Source organism: Notolepis coatsorum (assembly GCF_963971535.1).
Source record: "Notolepis coatsorum genome assembly, chromosome: 3".
NCBI classification, from domain to species: domain Eukaryota; kingdom Metazoa; phylum Chordata; class Actinopteri; order Aulopiformes; family Paralepididae; genus Notolepis; species Notolepis coatsorum.
In genome coordinates this window covers 13,306,351-13,327,737 of record NC_140167.1, presented here as the reverse complement: position 1 = coordinate 13,327,737, position 21,387 = coordinate 13,306,351, and the positions used below count along the sequence as shown (strand labels likewise).

Genomic DNA, 21,387 nt, shown 5'->3' with positions numbered 1-21,387 from the left:
TCACGACAACATGGATGCATGTACTCTGCCAGCATGTTTAATATCCATAATACTAAAGGTTTGACTAAGATTTTTACCACCTTTTCATGTCACGCACCACCTAGAGGGCGCTCGCGCACCACAAGGGGTGCGCGCACCACAGTTTGGGAACCACTGTTCTAGTCCAACGGCGAAGAGCTCTGTCGCCCCCAAGTGGCCACAAGGCGAACACGCCCAACCAAAACTATGATCCCATAATGCACTTCGAAAAGAATAGGTTCCAGTCACACAGCAGTTGGGTAGCTCGCTACATGCTCTCTGCTAACTAACTAACGCGCCGGCGGCTCAAGTTTTCTCTTTCTTTTTACCCTTCTTCTCCATGAACCTATATTTGGACAGCTCGTCATAGGAATATTCTCGGGCTGTGGTTTATAATATCTGACCCTAGGTGAGTTAATAAATAATATAAGTGGAAAGCTCTAGCTAGCAAAAACGTTAGTTGGCAAGGCCAAAAGAGTGGGCTAGCTAACGGTAGTTGACTGCTAACTAAATGAGCTAGCTAACGCTAACGTGGTGGTTGTGTGACTTTTTGACTACAGACTGTTGTAGGCAGGCGTCTCTTGGCGTCTAACTGACTTGCTTGATAGTAGGGTTGCTGCTATCAATACTTGATCGCTGATCCACAGTGTAAGTGATTCAGACAGAGACACTATATAACCTTTTATATTAAACGCAATGGGTTTCTTCTTTGGGTCCTCTTTCTCGCGCTCTCTCTCGCAGGTCGTCCCCGCATAGGATGTCCTACCCTCCACACCTTACCCGCCAGCATATTGGGATCCCTCAGCTGCCCCCGAGGATCCACCCTCCTCAATATGCCGGATTCCCTACGATCCCACCAGGTAAGTCTGCCTTTCGTGCTCTCCCTCCACCTCCCACAGGGATCACGTTCAATATGTGGAGCCATACTTCTCAAGCATGTAACTTTTATACCACTTCCATTATACTTGTTTATACTTCCAGTGTGCCCTGGTTAGAGGCCAGACACAGGGGGAGAGAGTAAGACTACTTGATTGCTGTACACTGTACACAGCTCTGACATGGGCTGTGTGGTGGGTGCAGGACTTTTATTTTGAATGAATGCTCGTTATATATAGGCATGATATTCCAAACCTTTGGCAAAGGGATTATGTAAACACTCACTCAGAGCGATGAATGTGCATAACTGTGATATAATGAAATCGCCTCTCATAGTAGTGGTCCTGCAAGAGTTCATACCCCATAGAGATGATGAGCAGACTGCGCTGACATTCATCCACTTAGATTTTATTTGAACAGATGCTTTCAACATCTGGAATGCCCTCCAACTGACTCTGAAGTTTCTTTTTCTTTTATTAGTTGTCATACAGAAGTACAGAATACTTTTATACAAAATGCTTCTTTCTGTTACGCTCCAGAGACTGTGCTAGACAAAAATGGATAAGTATAAAATAAGTATAGCAAGTAAAAAAATAAATAAATAGAAGTCACATACGTGGACAAGTGTTCAGTATGTACAATGTTCAATGCAGAGAAGCTGAAGGTTCTTCCTTCTTTTGCTGCATTTAAAAGTATGATCACTGTGTGTCGACTTGTAATTTCCTTAGATGACAGTTTATTGTTTATTTTATTCTTGTTTATTGTGCCTATATGTATGAAATTGCTGATAAACTGTCTTTGTTTTGTAAGCGCGTTCACCGCGTTGTCACTGTAAATCAGAGGGTGACCTCGGTGTCTTACGAGTTGAAATATGGGTTTGAAATAGCCCCTTTCGTGACTGTGATGCACGCCAACGGGGTTGGACGAGTGAAACCGCAGTCCCTTATTCCTCCATAGAAAAATCCCATAATTAACTCTGAAGAACTGGTCCTCTGCGAAATGCTCGTTGTACAAGTATTGAATATTTATTTTTTATTTTTTTTTAACCTTTGAAATTTCTCAGCGATACTTGTACAACGAGTGTTTCGCGGAGGACCAGTTCTTCAGAGTTAATCATGGGATTTTCCTATGGAGGAATAAGGGACTGTGGTTTCACTAGTCCAACCCTGTTGGCGTGCATCACAGTCACGAAAGGGGCTAGGTTTGAAATTAAATTAAAGGTCTGTGAAATGAACACACCTTCTCAGACACTGGTAAAGCATCTTATTACAAAGATGACCTTTTCTTTTCTGTAAGTTGGTGGAATAAATCTCTGCTAAGATGCTTACGGTAAAACCTGGTCCGCCTCTGAACAGGTAGACTAGCTATCATAATGTAGCAGAAATTGAAAGTTCAACATTCAGTTTTTGTTTATGTAAATCCCATGTTATACCTACCTACTGCTTTCACTGTCTACAACTGCCTTACTCATAATAATCAAAACGACCTACCTCATATTATAGTCTACCCATATAACTGTATGATAGCATGTACAATAGTGCTGTATATACTGTGTATATATACATATACATTATATAAAACCATATCTGTCTGAATATACCTGCATATAATCCTTCTATATACCTACTTTTACACCTGCATATAACCCATATAACTGTATGATAGCAATATCATGTACATTAATGCTGTATATACCGTATATATATGTATATATTATCTTTATTCTTACCGTATATATATCTATCCTTTTACATATCTTTACATACTATATCAATTCTGTACACATTCCTACCCACTCTTACTATTTACGCCGCTGGCCAGTATGATTTACTAAAATAGTGTCTTTATACCTGTATCACTGTACATATTAATACTACAACTCTGTACATACATCCGATTAGCACTATTACTCAGTAGTACTAATTTATTTATTTTATATCCAGTTTAAACACCTATACATTGTATATTACTATTGCACTTTACTGTTATATTTGCACTCTGGTTGGATGCCAAACCTCTTTTCGTTGTACTTTACTTGTGCTGTATAATGACAATACATTTGAATTGAATCTAATGTAAATCCCATGTCTTGCTGCTCCTTTCAGGTACCCCAATGATCCCAGTTCACATGGGACTCATGACTCCCTCACCTACAGTAAGTTGGAGAGATGTGTTACTACTACAGACTATGTTCAGACAAAATAAAAGATTATGATATCAGCTCCTCTGTTACTTCCTAATTATACCTCTAAATAATACCAGCAAAACTTTGTTTATTGCCATTCATGATAAGACGATTAGACATGTTACTATGTTGTAATAATGGTAAATGCCAATGGTGCATTTATGTAGCGCTTTTATCTAAAGCGCTTTACAATTTTGTTCCTCACATTCACCCATTCACTCACATTCACACACCGACGGCAGAGACAACCATGCAAGGTGCCAACCTGCTCATCGGGGAGCAATTAGGGGTTAAGGGGGCTTTCTCACTAGCCATTTGGGGTCTAATCACAGCGCGATCGCACCAAAATAGGGTGTGATCGTCCTAATGAGAACGCTCCCCCCGTCACCAGGGACGCTGATTCGCTGGAATAGGTGGTTTCGGGTGCGCGCCAGTGGGAGCGGGGGGCGTGGAGTGCAAGCTTACTGTAATGCTTTCATGCTTGCTTGAATTTTGGGCAGATAAAAACATACAGCAACAACTGGGCAATACCCACAAAAACTATATTTATGGGCAATTTGGCGAGTTCAGACCTCAACCAAACGAGCATGTTGAGCCTCACTGCTCAGTGGATGAAAACTTTGAGATGAAGCCACGTTACAAGCACAAGACTTCCCTGGCTCGCATTAGGCCTAACAATTTTTTTGCCATTGCTATGTCTACTATACATTGGTTTCTTGTTCGAATGCATTTCAATGACATGCAATATAATTGACGCGAGCAATGGGCTACTGTTAGCTGCTAACTAGTAATAAATAGGCTAAGCCGTTAGCTTAGCGTTAACCCAGGAAACGCTCAAAGCTGACTCCACGACACCAGTTCCATTCGTGAGAAAAGGGGGTGGGTTATATTGACAAGGCTTGACAACAGAGGTTCAAATATAACTTCATATGTATTGGTTATTTGTTTCTTTATATCAGCATCCAGTTTCCACCACCGTGTGTTAAACTCTTCCTGTGTTGACATTAGAGCGTGACATCATCGCCTACGGCAGCTTACGCGCTCAAAACGCAAACCGTAAACAAAACCCGGAGCGCACCAAGACTGCAGTGTGTACGCAAACTAGAGGGGAAAGAGGGAGGGGGGAAGTTCGCACCCAAGGACGGAGCGGAGCTGATTTGACCCTGAATGGCTAGTGAGAAAGCACCCTCAGTGTCTTGCTCAAGGACACTTCTGCCAGGGAGGAGTGGGAATCAAACCGAGAACCTTCCGATAACTGGATGACCACTCTACCACCTGAGCCACAAATATAGGGAAGTGTGTGTGTGTGTGTGGGGGGCATTGGGTGGGTGGGTGTGTGTGGGGGGGGGCATTGGGTGGGTGGGTGGTCCATTGGGTGGGGCCGGGGGACAAATACACTGGAGGAAAGTAACCCAGCTCAGCACTGCCCAAATTATATCATCACTATTGCCTGTTTGAAGGATATCATCCTCAAACACATATACACCTACATGCCTTGTAGAATTCCACACATAAGAAAGAAAGATACTGGGATGAATAAACAAAATAGGAAATAAAATGTAGAAATGAATGCAATACATAAATAAATATGAATCTCCATATATGAAATGGAACATTTAGATAAGGTGCTACTGAGATGTTTTGGTGAGTTCTTTGTTTTTTTGTGGAAGTAGCCCTTCTTAAAATGCATGAACATTCACTGATAATTGGTCTATAGTGGAGTCGACATTGCCGGACCATGTAGAATCTGGACCTTGTAGACTGACATAATTCTGTGCATAGTTTAGTCTACACAGGCCATATTTCAAATAATCTAAATCTTACTTCATTCATCTTAAACATTCTTGATTTGGGGGATTGGTAGTTCCCATGAAATCTGAAGTTGTTCAAACGACAACAGCGATCCACCTTGAATTAAATCACACAGCTGAGTGAAACCTTGTTGGCTGCGTCAGTCACGAAAGGGGCTACTTAATTCATTAATCCAATCCACTTTATTTATAGAGCACATTTAAAAACAACAAAGTTTACCAAAGTGCTGTACAAGTCCCACAACATAAGATAAAAAAAAATATATATATATATATATATATATATATATATATATATATATACTGTACTTTTCGCACTATAAGCCGCACCTGAATATAAGCCGCAGCAGCTAAATTGAATAATGTGTACATATATAAGCCGCACTGGACTATAAGCTGCAGGTGTTTTAATGTTTAATTACCATATGTAATTAGCATTGGGACACAATACAGTCGGACAAATAAAAGAATTAACTCATTTACAAGTTGTATTAAGTTCAGCAAATAAGGGAACAGATAAATAACATTTCAATGCAGTCAAAAAAGCAATATTTCGATTTTTACATTTTCGGGTTTGGTCACGTCGAGTCACATATAAGCCGCACCGTTATATAAGCCGCAGGGTCGAAAAATGGGGAAAAAAGGTGCGGCTTATAGTCCGAAAAGTACGGTATATATAAAAGAAATTATAGTTTTTTTTCCCGGAAGCTTCGAATTAAAATCGAAGCTCGGCCCCGAAGCTTCGATTGCCAAAAAAAAGCTTCGAAGGTCAGCCCTACTGTACTATGCACAATCGTTGCGGGCAAGACCCCCCGCATTTCACTGTATACTTGTATGCCGTGACAAATAAAACTTGACTTGACTTATCTGGTCTCTGATGTAATGCAAAAAAAATAATCCAAATATCTGATCGCCATTCCAGTTATCCACAGCGATCCTGTCCCCGACGTTGTTGGGCATTGCACTTCAACAGGCGGGCGGGGTCAGTAGTCAAAACCATCCCTACAAGCGTGTGGTTTGCCGAGTGTTTAGGACCCGCCCCCACGCCACAGCTCGGTAGAGAAAATAAACGAACCCGTTTCTAACTGGGTGCAATAATGGCCGAAGGCGTTAGAGGGTGGTATAAGACCGTCTGCCAGCTCAGACACATTCAGTACAGCATGCACAAGGTGCCCCTCTGAATTATGAATGGCAATAGCGAATAAAAGAAATACCGTGAGAAAAACGTAGATCTACGTTTCCGGCACTCGACGATCGGTCGACAGAAACGTAGTTCTACGTTAACGGCACCGGATGTGTTAATTTACTTAACTTAACTTAAGTTTTGTTCAAAATACTGTCATAGCTAATGGTCAACCCAGCATTGTGTATGGAATCATGTACACCAAGAGTGTCGTCACACCCCTAGTCACCGCTGTATATCAGATTGTCGTTTTTAAACTAAATGTTTGCATACCAAGGCTGTCTTATTATATTCTTCTCCTTCCCTTCTCAATGGTTGTCGGTGTGGTTTTGGTTAATGTGGTTTTGCGCTCTTCTCTGTCGCAGGTGCTGCTTCCCTCCCCGGTCTCTATGGCACAGAAGTCTGTGTTGTTACCAAAGAAAGATCTTCTCGGCCCCCGAGTGAAGGAGGCGGACGATATTGGCAGCGGAGGCCCGACCACCACAGTGTTTGTGGGAAACATCTCCGAAAAGGCCTCCGACATGTTGGTCAGACAGCTCCTCGCGGTGAGAAGGGCACACACACGGCTAACCTGGCCGTCCAGATGGTCCGTTAGACAGAACCATCTAGGTCCTTTTTAAAACTGTTTGGAATAGGACTGGCTCTTAACAGGCAGACAGAAAAGTGGCGTTTCTTTTTTTTTACTTGAAGTTGAGGACTGCATACTTTTTTTGCAAAGCTTAGCTTTATACTTTATAATATACTTATAGCACATGCATGAGCCTGTTCTCCTTTGAAAGATAACATTCTGAAGTTACTAATGCAAAAAAGGATAATCACTTTTCGTGCTAATGAAATAGAGTAGCAGAGGTTTGAACTTGAGTTGAACTTGTCTACTCGCATTCTTCTTTAGTGGTTGCCAGATTCCATTATTTCAGCATTGAGGTATGGTGGAAAACACTGCGGTTCCAGAGCTTGAAGTCTTATGTAGTATAGGTCAGAATTCTATAAAAATCCGTTCAGAAATGAGTGTTTGAGAGAGGTTTTAGTAAACGGACACCAAAAGAAAAAGTTCCAAAATCCATTTCTGCCATCCACCTCCGTGCGTTCTGAAGTCTGAGTCACAACTGATTTTCACCTACATCCTATATTCGCTCGCACCCCCCCACATGGGGTATCGTTGGAAGCAGACACTCGTTGGATACAACGCTGACCAAAAATGTTCGCCATCAGCAGTGATTGGTCAGTTCTTGAGCGTATACTGTCCGACGTGGTCATTTGATGAGCGGCCTGTAAAAATTGGAATTGGTCGAGGGGAAAAAAAGTTTTGTCTCGTTTTGGCCCACTTGCGGTTTTGCAGGTTGGCCAACAAGTGACGATGTTATGCGGACTATGAATTATTGTAAAATACTAAATGTGTTATCAAGCATGTATTGTAAATCGGACAACATTATAAAACTGAATGTGCTCTCTGAGCATCCTATCTCTCTCTCTCTCTGTACGTTCAATGATTTGAAGTAGCCAAAAGTTACACTATAAAAACGAACTGGATAGTTGATGATAATAAATATTTCACTTCATTAAGTCTGCTATAAGCTAGTCTCCCTCTCCTGTGTTTGTGTGTGTGTATACATTTACTATAGGCTACTCTTTTTTTACATGGATTAGGCTAATTAGCTTTAACAATCCTGATTCCTGAGCCTATTTTATTCAAAAGGAAGATATTGATTTAATTATGTATATAGGCCTATATACAAAAAAAATTGTAATCTCCTGTACTGACACAAGCACTACCATAGCGTGGAGAGATAACACACAATACATATAATAACTCATGGAGATATACTAAAAAGCTATTTATAATCTTTGTTTAATTTTTTTTAATGTAAAGCTAAAAAGTTAATGTTCCCTGTTTTTCAGCATTTAGCTACAGGCATGGATACATTGTATGTAAGGATAGACAATGTCATAGTAACGGGCGGCGGGGCGGGTGTTATATTATTTCAAGATAATACATTTACGGTAGCTATAATGAGTCAATAGATAAAACACAGTAATGGCATGTAGGTTACTCACCCTACTCATGTACAGTAGGCATCCACACTACACAGCATTTATAGACATAAATAAACGTCATGGCTCATCTCTTACTCTGGGTATTCAGTAGGAGGTGTCAAAGAGACCAGATCAGCTCTCTAGAGATATTGAGCATCATTTTGTAAAATGTCCGGTAACCACGAGGATGGTCTTAGGCTAACGAACAGGCCTGAACACTATTGGACTGAACAGCAAAAGGACGATAATATGAACACACCGAAAGATCATTAGAAATATACTCTTCAAGGACAATACAATCTGTTAACATCTGAGCTGAGGTTTCTGTTTAGAGAAATAAAACCACGCTTTTCCTTGTAAGGTATTTCACGTTGTCGAAGTGTCGAATTCTTACGGATTAGAATTGTTGTGGTTTATGGATTGCACTAACGGGGGGAGATAAGGATCTTATCTACCAGTATCGGAGACGTCAGGACCATTAAAAGTACACAACGCAGAGGAATTGGATGGAGGGCCAAACAGACGAAGACGTGATACTGGCCAGTTTGATCAGAATCTTACAGTTGAGTTTATTAGTCATGGGAAATTCCACATCACCGTGGCAACCCTACAAAACATTAGTGGATGTGAGCTTCCCTCCATTCTGGATATAGACAACGGACGTCATGTCGGCAAAGCTCGCAGGATTATTAAAGACCCCAATCAGACTCATGAACTATTAACACTATTAACATGTGACTGGTGATCTAGTGCTATTTTATGGCTGTTTCTGCTACTGATTTGCACACCCTACACCCATGCAGTGTTTAGTCTGCAATAGTAAAGTCTAGAGCTATTTTATCATTGATTCTACTTCGGATGTGCGATGTGGCACTGTGATTATTACATTATGATTATTGTAAATTAGTGCAATTTTTACTCCTGCTAGGCCGATGAGACGAGAACAACATAATTTCACTCCATGCTGTAACGGTAATGAAGATGTAACAATAAAATCTGAATCTGAAATGATAACGATTCAGATTAAGTTTGATTTTAGTTCAGTGAATTTTCTTTGCCTTTATGTCAAGTGAAATTAATCCCTTTGCTTGTCTTCTGAATGTTTCAAGAAATGTGGCATCGTCTTGAGCTGGAAGAGGGTCCAGGGAGCTTCTGGGAAACTTCAAGGTGAAAACAAGAGACATACACTACTAGTCTATTACCCTCTATTCTTTTCTCTACCCGTGTCTCCAGCTGCCACATTACAGATAACCTCAAGATAGAAACAGGGTATCTGCAGGGTATTACTTGTAAGTCGCTTTGGATAAAAGCATCAGCTAAATGACAAAATGTAAATGTATTAAAATGTCTTAAAGTATTAAATTCATAATTCTCAATTTAAGGCCTTAGAAGGTTAAAAAGTTGAAAAGTCTTAAATTAAATGTGCAGAAGTACTACCGGGAGCTTGGTGTGTCTGGAGAGAGCTTGTATGGAACGCGGGACAATTTAGATTGGCGCGAAAGTGCAGCCACCAGTTCAGTGTCTATGTGGGTTTCTTTTGCTAGTATGGTTGTGAAATTGGTATAACATTTTGCTCTTATTGTGGTGATATTAAAAAAAACTTCTTAAATTGAACTTGTTGAAACCTGCAGATACTTCTCTGTTACACCTCCTCAGTTCAGCATTTCAGTAATCGGTGAACGGTTCAGGATCTAACGTCTTTCTCCTCTCAACTCCTTGAAGCTTTTGGCTTCTGTGAGTACAAGGAGCCGGAGTCCACACTGAGGTCCCTGCGCCTGCTCCACGAGTTGCTGCTAGGTGACAAGAAGCTGTTGGTCAAGGTGGACGCCAAGACCAAGGCCCAGCTGGACGACTGGAAGGCCAACAAGAAGAGTTCCAATGGGGTGAGTATCCTGTCTAAATGTTGCCTGGAGGTTCCCATTTCTTGCTGTGTGGTGCTGTTGACATTGACACATTGTCCCCCATAGAGGACCTCACCATACATTACCTTACACTACCTCACCATACCTTACACTACCTCACCATACCTTACACTACCTCACCATACCTTACACTACCTCACCATACCTTACACTACCTCACCATACATTACCTTACACTACCTCACCATACCTTACACTACCTCACCATACCTTACACTACCTCACCATACCTTACACTACCTCACCATACCTTACACTACCTCACCATACATTACCTTACATTACCTCACCATACCTTACACACTACTTCACCATACCTTACACTACCTCACCATACATTACCTTGGCTTAGTTACACTACCTCACCATACCTTACACTACCTCACCATACATTACCTTACACTACCTCACCATACATTACACTACCTCAGTGGTTCCCAAACTTTGTTTATGCGGACCACTAATTGTTAGTCACCATACCTCACTATACCTCACCATACCACACTATACCTCACCATACCATACCTCACCACACTATACCTCACCACACCATACCTCACCACACTATACCTCACCACACTATACCACACCATACAACACCATACCTCACCACACTATACCTCACCATACCATACCTCACCATACCTCACTACCTCACCACAGTGGTTCCCAAAGTCGGGGTCGCGACCCAAAGGTGGGCCGCGAGCAGCCACGGGAGGGCCGCGAGATGATTTTTTTTTTTCTTTTTTTGTCAGGCCACTGAACTTAGAAGCAGGCCAGGACAGTGTTTCTAGTTGTATTCTAAAATTCTATTCTATTGTATTCTAAAATGTGACTATATGGTTTATATTAACTTAATAAATAAACAAAAACGAAAAATCTACTTATTTCAACGAACATTTCAAACTAAATAACAGATTACGGTATGCACATAAAACGCTGAAAACAACCGAAGCAACAATAGTATTTTAATGAGGCTATTATTATTATCATTATTATTTTGCAACAAGTTAGCCCTCTCATAAATAGCACATATAAATGAATAACTAACTTGAACTAACTTAATATGATTGAAGTGATATTTGGCTTAAAAAATCGGTCGCCTGGCAAAAAAAAAAGAAGAAAAAAAAGCCTGACGATGTGCATTGGGCCGCGGCTCTCTGACGCCTTATTTTCTGGGTCCCGGCCTGAAAAGTTTGGGAACCCCTGCCTCACCATACCTCACCACACCATACCTCACCATACCACACCATACCTCACCATACCACACTACCACACCATACCTCACCATACCTCACCATACCTCACTATACCTCACCATACCTCACCACACCTGACCATACCTCACCATACCACACTATACCACACTATACCTCACCATACCACACTATACCTCACCACACTATACCTCACCACACTACCTCACCATACCACACTATACCTCACCACACTACCTCACCATACCATACCCCACCATACCTCACCACACTATACCTCACCACACCATACAACACCATACCATACAACACCATACCTCACCACACTATACCTCACCACACCATACAACACCATACCACACCATACCACACTATACCTCACCATACCTCACCATACCACACCATACCTCACCATACCACACTACCTCACCATACCACACTATACCTCACCATACCACACTATACCTCACCACACCATACCACACTATACCTCACCACACCATACCACACTATACCTCACCATACCATACCCACCATGTAGTGATGCACCGATGTGAAAATTGTGGCCGATACCGATAACCGATATTAATATTGCTGTTCTGGTCGATACCGATATTTACCGATGTCGATATCTCTGTATAGAAAACACTTTTTTATGATAATCAAATAAAGAGCTATTTTCCAAAACGCATAATTTTTTTTACTTTTGTAACTTATTTTCAGAAATGACTGATATTTTTTAACTATTTAAGGCCAAAACATGTATAAAAGAAAAAAATATAATTTCCTTAGAAAATCCTTAGAAATTCCTTAGAAAATTCCTTAAACTTTTTCTTAAAAGTTAATTTGTTGCTGATCATCTTCATCTTCACAGGTATACAATTCCAGTATGCAGCAGCTCTATACATTACGGTTCTCTTACGTGCATTTGTACTTGGTAGAGCAGTGGAGGTTTCTCTATGACAACACGTGAAACACAAATTCACTCATAATTCATAATTATTATTAATTTACATATACCTATATATTAAAAAAAAAAAAAAAAAAACTATATATATATATTTCTTTTTAATTATTATAATTTCTTTTTATTATAAATGTTTTCCTCTGTAAAAAAAATGCCAGTGAATTTTTTTTTCTTCAAAAATGGCCAAAATTGACAGCTCTGAGCAGGCCTGCACTGCAGTATTGCCTGCAGTAATTATTCGTGAAGAAAACTTCACAGGTGTGACCCATTGTTAAATAAATAATAAATAACAGCGAATCAAAATAGGCTATTAACTTCATCTAAGAACGGTCTGTGCAGTTAAACTCTTGCCATTGAATGGAGGATTGATTGATTGACAGCCCTTGACATCCAATACACGGAGGTTGAATATGATTGGCAGCCTTGCAAATCCAATCAGAGATTTCTGCATTGCAAAGTCAAAATGGGTCCAGCTGCATGTGAGGAGGATAGGTTTAGCTCGGGCCAATCTCAAGTTTCTCAAGTTTCTTTATTAGTTGTCATACAGAAGTACAGAATACGTTTATACAAAATGTAACATAAAGAAGCATGAAGAAGCATTCTGTATGACAACTAATAAAGAAACTTGAGAAACTTGAGATTGGCCCGAGCTAAACCTATCCTCCTCACATGCAGCTGGACCCATTTTGACTATGTGAAAGTTGAGACTATGAGAAAGTTGTTGTTTAGTAGTTAGTAAGCTGTACAGCTATAACAAGTCAGGCTAAATTAAACTTTGCGCCAACATTAGGACCGAAGTATAAACCAGCAACTGAGCAACATGAAGAAGTGGATTTATGCATCTGGATCAGAAAAAACGTTGTGGATGAAAAAGTAAGTAGTGCAGTGCTTGTATGCTAACAGTAGCTAGGCAGCTTAGCCTACATCACAATGATAATCACCAAGCTAACTTACTGTACACACTGTAGGGCTGGGCAATTAATCGAAACAGAATCGCGATATCGATTCATAGACCTATGCAATCTAATTTCTAAGTTATGACTATTTTTTTTTATTAAAAAAAAACGTTTTTTTTTTTTATCTGGGTTGAACATGATTTGTGGAACTCCCTCTGGTGTTGTGGTCGTGGTATTCACTGACCTTTGGGAAGTATTTCGACATGCACATGGGTATCTTAGTGGTGTAGTGTATCTTGTAGACCAGGCCCATTGCAAGTTGCTGTACTCTGTCGTCTACTCTAAGCCATCCTAGGTTGTCAAAGTGGACAGGGGTGAGGTGGGTTTTAGGAGTAAGGTCAAGCAGTAGTCTGACCAGTTTGTTTTGTGATGTTTGTAATCTTGTTTTTAGTGCCTTTGAGGTGCTTTGGTACCATGAGGTGCAAGCATAGTCGTAGTACCCTTGAATGAGTGCTCCTGTTAGAGTCTTCAAGGTATTCTTGTTTACCAGAGGAGATCCGGTACAGGAATCTAGTTCGTTGGTTGACTTAGTTTTATTACATTGGATCCCATTTTGTCACAGGAAAGATTTGCCTCTATAGGATGGAACCCAGGTAGGTAATTTCATCTTTCCTTTTAAGATAAGATAAGATATTCCTTTATTGATCCCCTTGGGGAAATTCAGGCATCATAGCAGCATGGGGGAAGGGGGGGGTACAGGTAGTGAAAACAACACAAGCAGTGTAAACAAATAGGTCAATATAATTTACTATCTAACTAACTGAAATATACATTATTCATTATTCACAGTATCACAGTATCCACATAAGGTGCAGTATGCATAAGGTAGTGTTATTGTCCTACTTGGGTTCCTATTAGTTCTAGGTCGATGTCTGGCAGCAGTCGCTGCCCACTGTTGTGGAGCCTGATGGCCACTGGTATGAAGGACTGTCCGAGGCGGTTAGTTGAGTGTCGGGGGGGGTATGATTTTGTGGCTTCCTTGTCACCTTCACCTAATATGTTTTGATCTGGTCAGGTGCGCTGTCACCTAAAATGTTTTGATCTGATCAGGTGCGCTGTCACCTAATATGATTTCATCTGGTCAGGTGCGCTGTCACCTAATATGTTTTCATCTGGTCAGGTCCGCTGTCACCTAATGTTAATATGTTTTCATCTGTGTCCACTGACCACTGACACACAGTGGGGGATGTTTTAAAAATATTATTTAATATATAATATAATATAATAATTTGTGCTTCACCTAAAAATTTGGTCAGCAGCCTCCACTGTGGTAGAGGTAGAGTAAAATGAAGACCCATGGCGTGTCTGGTGACATATTGGTGGGTTGTAGTTCTGACCACAAAGACTTAGGTTTACCAATTTTATAAATATTTAACAAAAATTTTACAAGGCTCCATGCCGGCCTCTGATCCACTCTAAGCCAAGACAGAGCGGCATGCATTCCCCCAACACTGCTCCTCACAGAGCAGCGGAGGGCGAGACGTGCCGCTCTGTTCTGAGCGAGCTGAAGTTTCTCCAGATCCTGCTTTGAAGCGCTCGACCAAATTGTTGGGCAGTAGTCCAAGTGGGATAGGACTAAAGCTTTAAAGGGGACATGTACTATAAATGTCATTTTTCAGTCTCTAGCATTGTATTATAGTAATAGGAGTTAGTATCAATGTGTTTTAGTGTCTAAATACCATATTGGCGGATTGCTCTGATTCAGCTCAGATAATTTCCTGCTCCAGTAAATTAGTCCATCCTGATTTGAAGGCCTGAGTCACGTCATTCAGGCTCTGGGTAGAAGACAGTGATGTGATTGGCTCTGTGGTTGTAGCTAATGCCCGCCCACAATCTACATAGACTAGACAGCGAGTGGAAAACCACTTCCTCATACTGCGAGTAGGGTTGGGCATCGTTTGGATTTGAACGATTCCGGTTCCGATTCCGATTCTCCATATCGATTCCTGTTCTAAACGATTCTCGATTCCGATTCTTTGAGGTGCAGGTCAAAACAGGTCACATTTTATTTCGAAGGAGATTTTAATTTTTTTTTTTTTATTTCAAAAAGAAAATCATACTATTCACATTTTCAGTTGACTTGATACAGTTTAATTTGGTTGCTGTACTGTAACTAGGGTATTAATTAACAAAGTAAAAATAAAAAGTAAAAAAAAAAAAAAAAATCGAAATTTAGAATCGAAATTCAAATATGTTACTTCCGGTTCCAGAACCGGAAGTTAGGAACCGGTTCCTATTAGAACCGGTTTTCGGTGCCCAACCCTAACTGCGAGGCAGTGAAACCCGACACCTCTGCATACTCTGGAGGGAGAGAGAGAGGGAGACAGAGAGAGAGAGGGAGGGAGCACTTGGGGGGGGGGGGGGGGGGAGCCCCCCCCCCCCACAAGCTGTCGCAGGGAGAGAAAAAACGAAAGGAAGAGACGGCCTGTCTTTTTTTTCTCTCTCTCTCGCACCCCCCCCCCCCCCCCCTCTCTCTCTATCTCTCTCTCTGTCTACCAGTCGCAGACTGTGTGGACTGACTGTCACTCAAAGTGCTTATGGGCGGAGCCAGGCCATAACAGCCTGAAATCTTGAAGCTGGAAAATTATGGTTTTGAGTACTTGATTAGAAATATAAAACAATGCATTTTTTTGAAAAAAAACTTACAGATGTCTTCAATAGACTAACAGGAATTGTGTAAAGTTGCCCAAATAGTGCTAGGAATAGCAGTACATGTCCCCTTTAATATCATACCATACCTCACCACACTACTTCACCATACTATACCTCATCATTCTATACCTCACCATACCTCATCATACTATACCTCACCATACCTCATCATACCATACCTCACCTCATCATACTATACCTAATACCTCACCATACCATACCTCATCATACCATACCTCATCATACTATACATCACCATACTGACATGCAATTTCATGAGCTTTTCTCTCTTGTTTGTGTCTCTTGGTTCGCCCTGGTTTGTCTTTACCCAGCAGGCACCTGCCAGCGGAGCCAAAGACGGGGACGACGACGACGAAGACCTCGTTGATGAGGAAACGAAGCGGAAAGACCAGGTGGTGAAGGGCGCGATCGACGGCCTCATCCGGGAGTACGCCAGTGAGCTGAACGCTCCGTCACTGGACTCGGACAGCCACCCTCGCAACAAGAAGAGGAAGCCGGAGAACAAGAAGGAGGAGGTAGCTACCGACATGTTGTGTAGTGTTCTGCAGAGGAGGTAGCTATCACCATGTTGTGTAGAGAACTGTGTTCTGCAGAGGAGGTTCTCCTCAGCTTCTGTAGAGAACTGTTCTGCAGAGGAGGTTCTCAGCTTCTGTAGAGAACTGTGTTCTGCAGAGGAGGTGTTCCTCAGCTTCTGTAGAGAACTGTGTTCTGCAGAGGAGGTTCTCAGCTTCTGTAGAGAACTTAGAGCCATATGAAATCCACGTTCACGGAATCGCGGACGGAATCGCGGAATTGAGCAATATAAAATGGAATCAGCTGTAAACGTTGAATATTGCAGAATTTGCCCTAATCTGGACTGTAATTCCGTGTTCGGGAGAACATGGAACGTTTGGTGCAACGCGAACATGACCGGGGACGCTACAGCGTGTTACACACAACACGCAGCAATTTCCAAGCGTCTAGCTGCTTCGGTGTTAACGTTAACGTCGGAAGAAATTCCACACTAAGCCCTAAATTCAGAGCAGCGCAGTATCCTAATGACTTGTATATGACCGGCGATAAGGTGTTTTGCAAATTCTGTCAACATGCCGTGGACTGGACTATCAAAACACGTGCGAAGATCACTCTCCAAAAGCCATGTCAACACGGAAAAACACTGTGCTTCAAAACAGAGTAGGGTATATCTGCAGTGCCGCAGCCCCATACACACCAGCTCTCTTAACGATGATCCCTGGTGATCACAATAGATACAGCGAGGCTAATCACTGACACTATTGTGATGAAATGGCTATGTAACGTTGCAGTACATAAAGTACACAGGACTAGAAATGATAGCTTCTTGCTAAATCTGGTACACCCATCTATTTGTTTAATGCAAATGATTGCCAGTACACACTCCTTTATAAACTAAACTAAATTATGCATTACTATATTTCATCACAATAGAATAGATATAGCTAGGCTACTTACAATTGATCTATTGTTTGTTTACACTTGAAATGTGTATTTTTATTGTCACAATATTATTTGAAAAATATTGTGTACAATTGAACTGTATTTCTGAGTTGCAGCACTTAAAAACATTAAATGGGGGGAGCTCCAGTGGCTCACTGCGTATCTCGGCGCTATTTCGGCGCTATTTCGGCGTCGGGGACAGCCGTGCGCGTCACGGATCTGGGGTACACGAGTTCGACTCCCGGACTCGCCGTGTTTTCTCAGAGTGTCTTTCCCCCGATCTATATCCTATTCGGCCTGTTTCTGTCGGTCATGCTTGACCAGAAAAAGCGATAAACGCTAAAAATAACCAGCTGACTGGTCAAAGTAAAAAAAAAAAAAAAAAAAAAAAAAACATTAAATGGACTGTTATATCTTATTAAATTGTGGACATTTATTCATTCCCACTTATTAGACACTATTTCTGATGGTAAAATGAGCGTACAAAGCAAAATACAGAATTCTGAAATATTAAAACGGAATCAAATGGAATTTGGAAAAAAATAAAACGGATTTCATATGGCTCTAAGATAACTGTTCTGCAGAGGAGGTTCACCTTCTGTAGAGAACTGTATTCTGCAGAGGAGGTTCAGCTTCTGTAGAGAACTGTATTCTGCAGAGGAGGTTCAGCTTCTGTAGAGAACTGTATTCTGCAGAGGAGGTGTTCCTCAGCTTCTGTAGATAACTGTGTTCTAATCTGCAGAGGAGGTGTTCCTCAGCTTCTCACAAGGATGGAGGGTTGATTTGAAATGTATTACAAAATTGCATTTTGACAATAAAAAAGACGATATAAACGTTGTCCCCTCACATTCCGCCCCTCCTCCCCATCCCACATGCGATATGTAAAAGAAAAAGTACAATTACTGCACAGGTAATGTATCAACCAAACCCCCCCCCCCCCCCCCCAAAAATATTAATAATTTAACCTCTTAAACATCACCCGGTCCGCGGGCCGTCGCGGCACTTTGCCCTCGTCTGACGGCTTCGGGCTGCGTTTTTGCCCATCAACCAACACATTGTTGGAAAGCTAAAATGGCCGCCGTTTGATTGACATCCTACTCTACCTATTACGTGATTCTAATCTCTGGTTACAAGACCAAACAACCAACAAGCGTCAGTTTCGGACAAGACAAGTGACCACGTCCGGTCCTCTGATGGTGAAAGTGATTGACCGTTTTTGTAGGCAATGAAATTCTGGAGCTAACGGTATATTACAAGAGGGCTGATGGTGGTAATCTGGACGTTGTGGACAGCGACTCCTACAGGTCGGTTGGGGACGCCTGCACAGCAGAGACAGGAAATGGCGGGGGTAGTGTGAGCCTCCCACACGTTACACCTCGCCAATGAGAGTCTGTGCTGGCAGGTGAAAAGATGTGACAGGCTGTCTCCTCGTGTATCGGAGGGGACACGTGATGCAAGGCTTCTATCCTCCCTACAACCGGCCAGTGGGGGCATACATATGCGACCAACGTTCAAGATAGGGGGGGGGGGGAGAAATTGGCACGGCGAAGTTGGGATGGGAGAAAAATAGAAAAAGTGGACCAAAAAAAGAGGGCCGATTCCTACGCTAAAGGGACAGAAGAAGAAGTTGAAGTTGTTTGTTTTGAGAATTTCTCGCTCGCCCGTTGAAATGAATTATGGCTGTCTGCCATTTAGCCAAATTATTACAGATACAAACGTTACAAAAACACTGTAAAACACTCATTTTCCGTGGAATTGTACTAGATAAAACTTCAGGCTATGGAATCGTTGTGTTTTCCAGCTCCTACCTCTCACCTGGAACTCAAAAACCATCTGTTTGCAACTAAGCAAAGACGTGAGTAAACAACTTTTATTTCAAACCTCTGTAACTCTATTACATTAGCACTCAGAGTGATTCTTCAGAATGTTTCCTTTCAAAAGAGACCAGACTCATGCATGTGTTATAAGTGGTTCAAGCATAAATTGCAAATTACTTTGGGTATGCAATCGCCGGGCGTTTTATGCAAAACTAGCCCCATTCTTGCCCGATGGATAAGAGGTTAAGCAAAAGCTCCTTCACAGCCTTAATTCTGGTTGATTACTGTCTGTAAACTTAGAACAACCCCTTTAGCAACAACCGTGAGGAGATGTTGGAAAGAAAATCTATCTTTAAAGGGATGAGGGGGGGGGGGGCATAATACAAACGCAATAGGCTATCTAGTATGAAGTCCTTATTTCCACACAGAACACAGGCCAGAGGCAGTGAGCTCCACACAAGACGGAACTAAATTGTCGGGGGAAATTTAACTATGTTGTCAGAAAATGTCATTCCCTTTATAAGTAAGTAATTTAGACCAGTCTTCTAGTAGAGAACGGCCTTGATTTGTCAAAACGGGTAGCCATACTTGGCCAATAAAACGGTCTTGCTGTTTTAGTTGGGACTCTGCTTTTAAATGAAGGTTTACAGTAAGACGGTAACCTACAAGTTTACATTTTCTTAACCCTTTGGCTTTCACTACCACACTGCAGAAGGTTAACCTTTCACACTACAGACAGTTGACCTTTCACTACCACTGTTAACCGTCTGTAGTGTGGTAGTGAAAGAGATAACCTTCTGTAGTGAAAGGGATAACCTTCTGTAGTGTGGTAGTGAAAAGGATAACCTTCTGTAGTGTGGTAGTGAAAGGGATAACCTGTAGTGAAAGGGGTAAACCTTCTGTTGTGTGGCAGTGAAAGTTAACCTTCTGTAGTGGTAGTGAAAGGGTTAATGTGTGTTGTCCTCCCTGTGTCAGGAGGATATCAGCGGCATCGAGATGGAGGACGACAAGAGAGACTTGATTTCCAGAGAGATCAGTAAATTCCGAGACACACACAAGGTAATGTATCGAACTGCTCCGTTAACTTTCAAGATTTTTGCCTTTTTGGAGAAAAAAAACCTAACTCTCCCCTCGTCACATTGTTGTAGTTGCAACATCCCTCGCCTGGTGTTCACATAATTCATGACGTAATGATTTCCCTCCAGACACAAATGTTCTCAGTTACTGTCAACTGTAGCTTTGGAGAGATTTTGCTTTCTTTATACATATTTAGTAGATGAAATTTAAAGCAAAGAAAAAAAGATTAAAGTTATCATCCCCAAAAGAAATAGATTATATTAGAAGATATTAGAATGTCTTTTAATATCTAAGCCTGTATTAAATCACGTCATCCAAAGATGACGGACCGTTTTTTTTATTATCTCCAAAAAGAGAGAGTTAAAACAAACTGTTGTCAACTGTTCACTAATTACACTAATTTGAGACCGACCACAGGTTAACATTCACCATACAAAGTGCATGGACATACTGTAAAATACCCTTTAAAAGCTAATCTATTGATTAAACCCCACCAATATGATAGAGATCATTTGGTGACTAAAGCAAGATGAATCTCAGAGCTTTGGGGGAAAGTTGCAAGCATAGGATGTAAGTATGAGCTTTCCTTTCTTCTTTACGTATCATGGGCGCTCCCTCCTGGAGGACGTGCACAGGGGCAACGGGCTGCGCGGACCCCCGGCCGGCGGGCCGCTCGTTCCCGCGTGATTACTACTCAAAGGGAACGCCTAGCGTCATTTAACGTCACCGGTTAGACCCCTTCTTGATATGGACTATATATCTTTTGACGAGCAGCACCCCAGTCCACTCGGTAGCACCCCCCCCCCCCCCCCTGAATATATCGGCATTCGTGTGCCTCTTGGCAACAGAAAGACTGGCTATGCAGCACGGGGGTGTTTGCCTCCAGACGGTCTATAGTAGACCTTTTGAGAAGACCAAGGAGCCCAGTGAACCTCTGCAGGTCCTCGCATTTAATTTTTTGAGAAACACACAAGAGACACAGATTAGGGCCCCTAACCAGAGCGGCAGCCTTTTTAAACATTACTGAAGGGAGCGCCCCTCCACAGCACTCTGCGTTCTGAAGGCTGAAGCAGGTGAGACTTCTTCCGTGTGTTTCTCTCTGCTCTCTTTTTTCCCCCTCCCTCCCTCCCTCCCTCTGTGTTTTTGTTGTGTCTTTTTATTTCCTCTATTTCATCCTCCATCTCGGTACCTGACCT

General features: G+C 41.7%; 1 protein-coding gene across 4 annotated transcripts in view; it reads left to right on the top strand.

Moving 5' to 3' along the window:
* Window positions 1-287: 287 nt before the first annotated feature.
* The window catches only part of LOC311225401 (RNA-binding protein 25-like), a 40,213-nt gene continuing 19,113 nt past the window's right edge, over window positions 288-21,387 (top strand). Inside the window, exons 1-9 of one of the 4 annotated variants that reach the window (XM_084310669.1) lie at window positions 288-427; window positions 760-878; window positions 3,000-3,049; window positions 6,439-6,618; window positions 9,217-9,274; window positions 9,830-9,990; window positions 16,157-16,357; window positions 19,099-19,152; window positions 20,090-20,173. In XM_084310669.1, the coding sequence (XP_084166795.1) occupies window positions 776-878; window positions 3,000-3,049; window positions 6,439-6,618; window positions 9,217-9,274; window positions 9,830-9,990; window positions 16,157-16,357; window positions 19,099-19,152; window positions 20,090-20,173 (891 nt within the window). In that variant the 5' untranslated portion in view covers window positions 288-427; window positions 760-775. Of the gene's footprint in view, window positions 428-759; window positions 879-2,999; window positions 3,050-6,438; window positions 6,619-9,216; window positions 9,275-9,829; window positions 9,991-16,153; window positions 16,358-19,098; window positions 19,153-20,089; window positions 20,174-21,387 lie in introns of all 4 variants that reach the window. The other 3 variants (XM_084310668.1, XM_084310671.1, XM_084310670.1) reach the window with 3 other exon arrangements.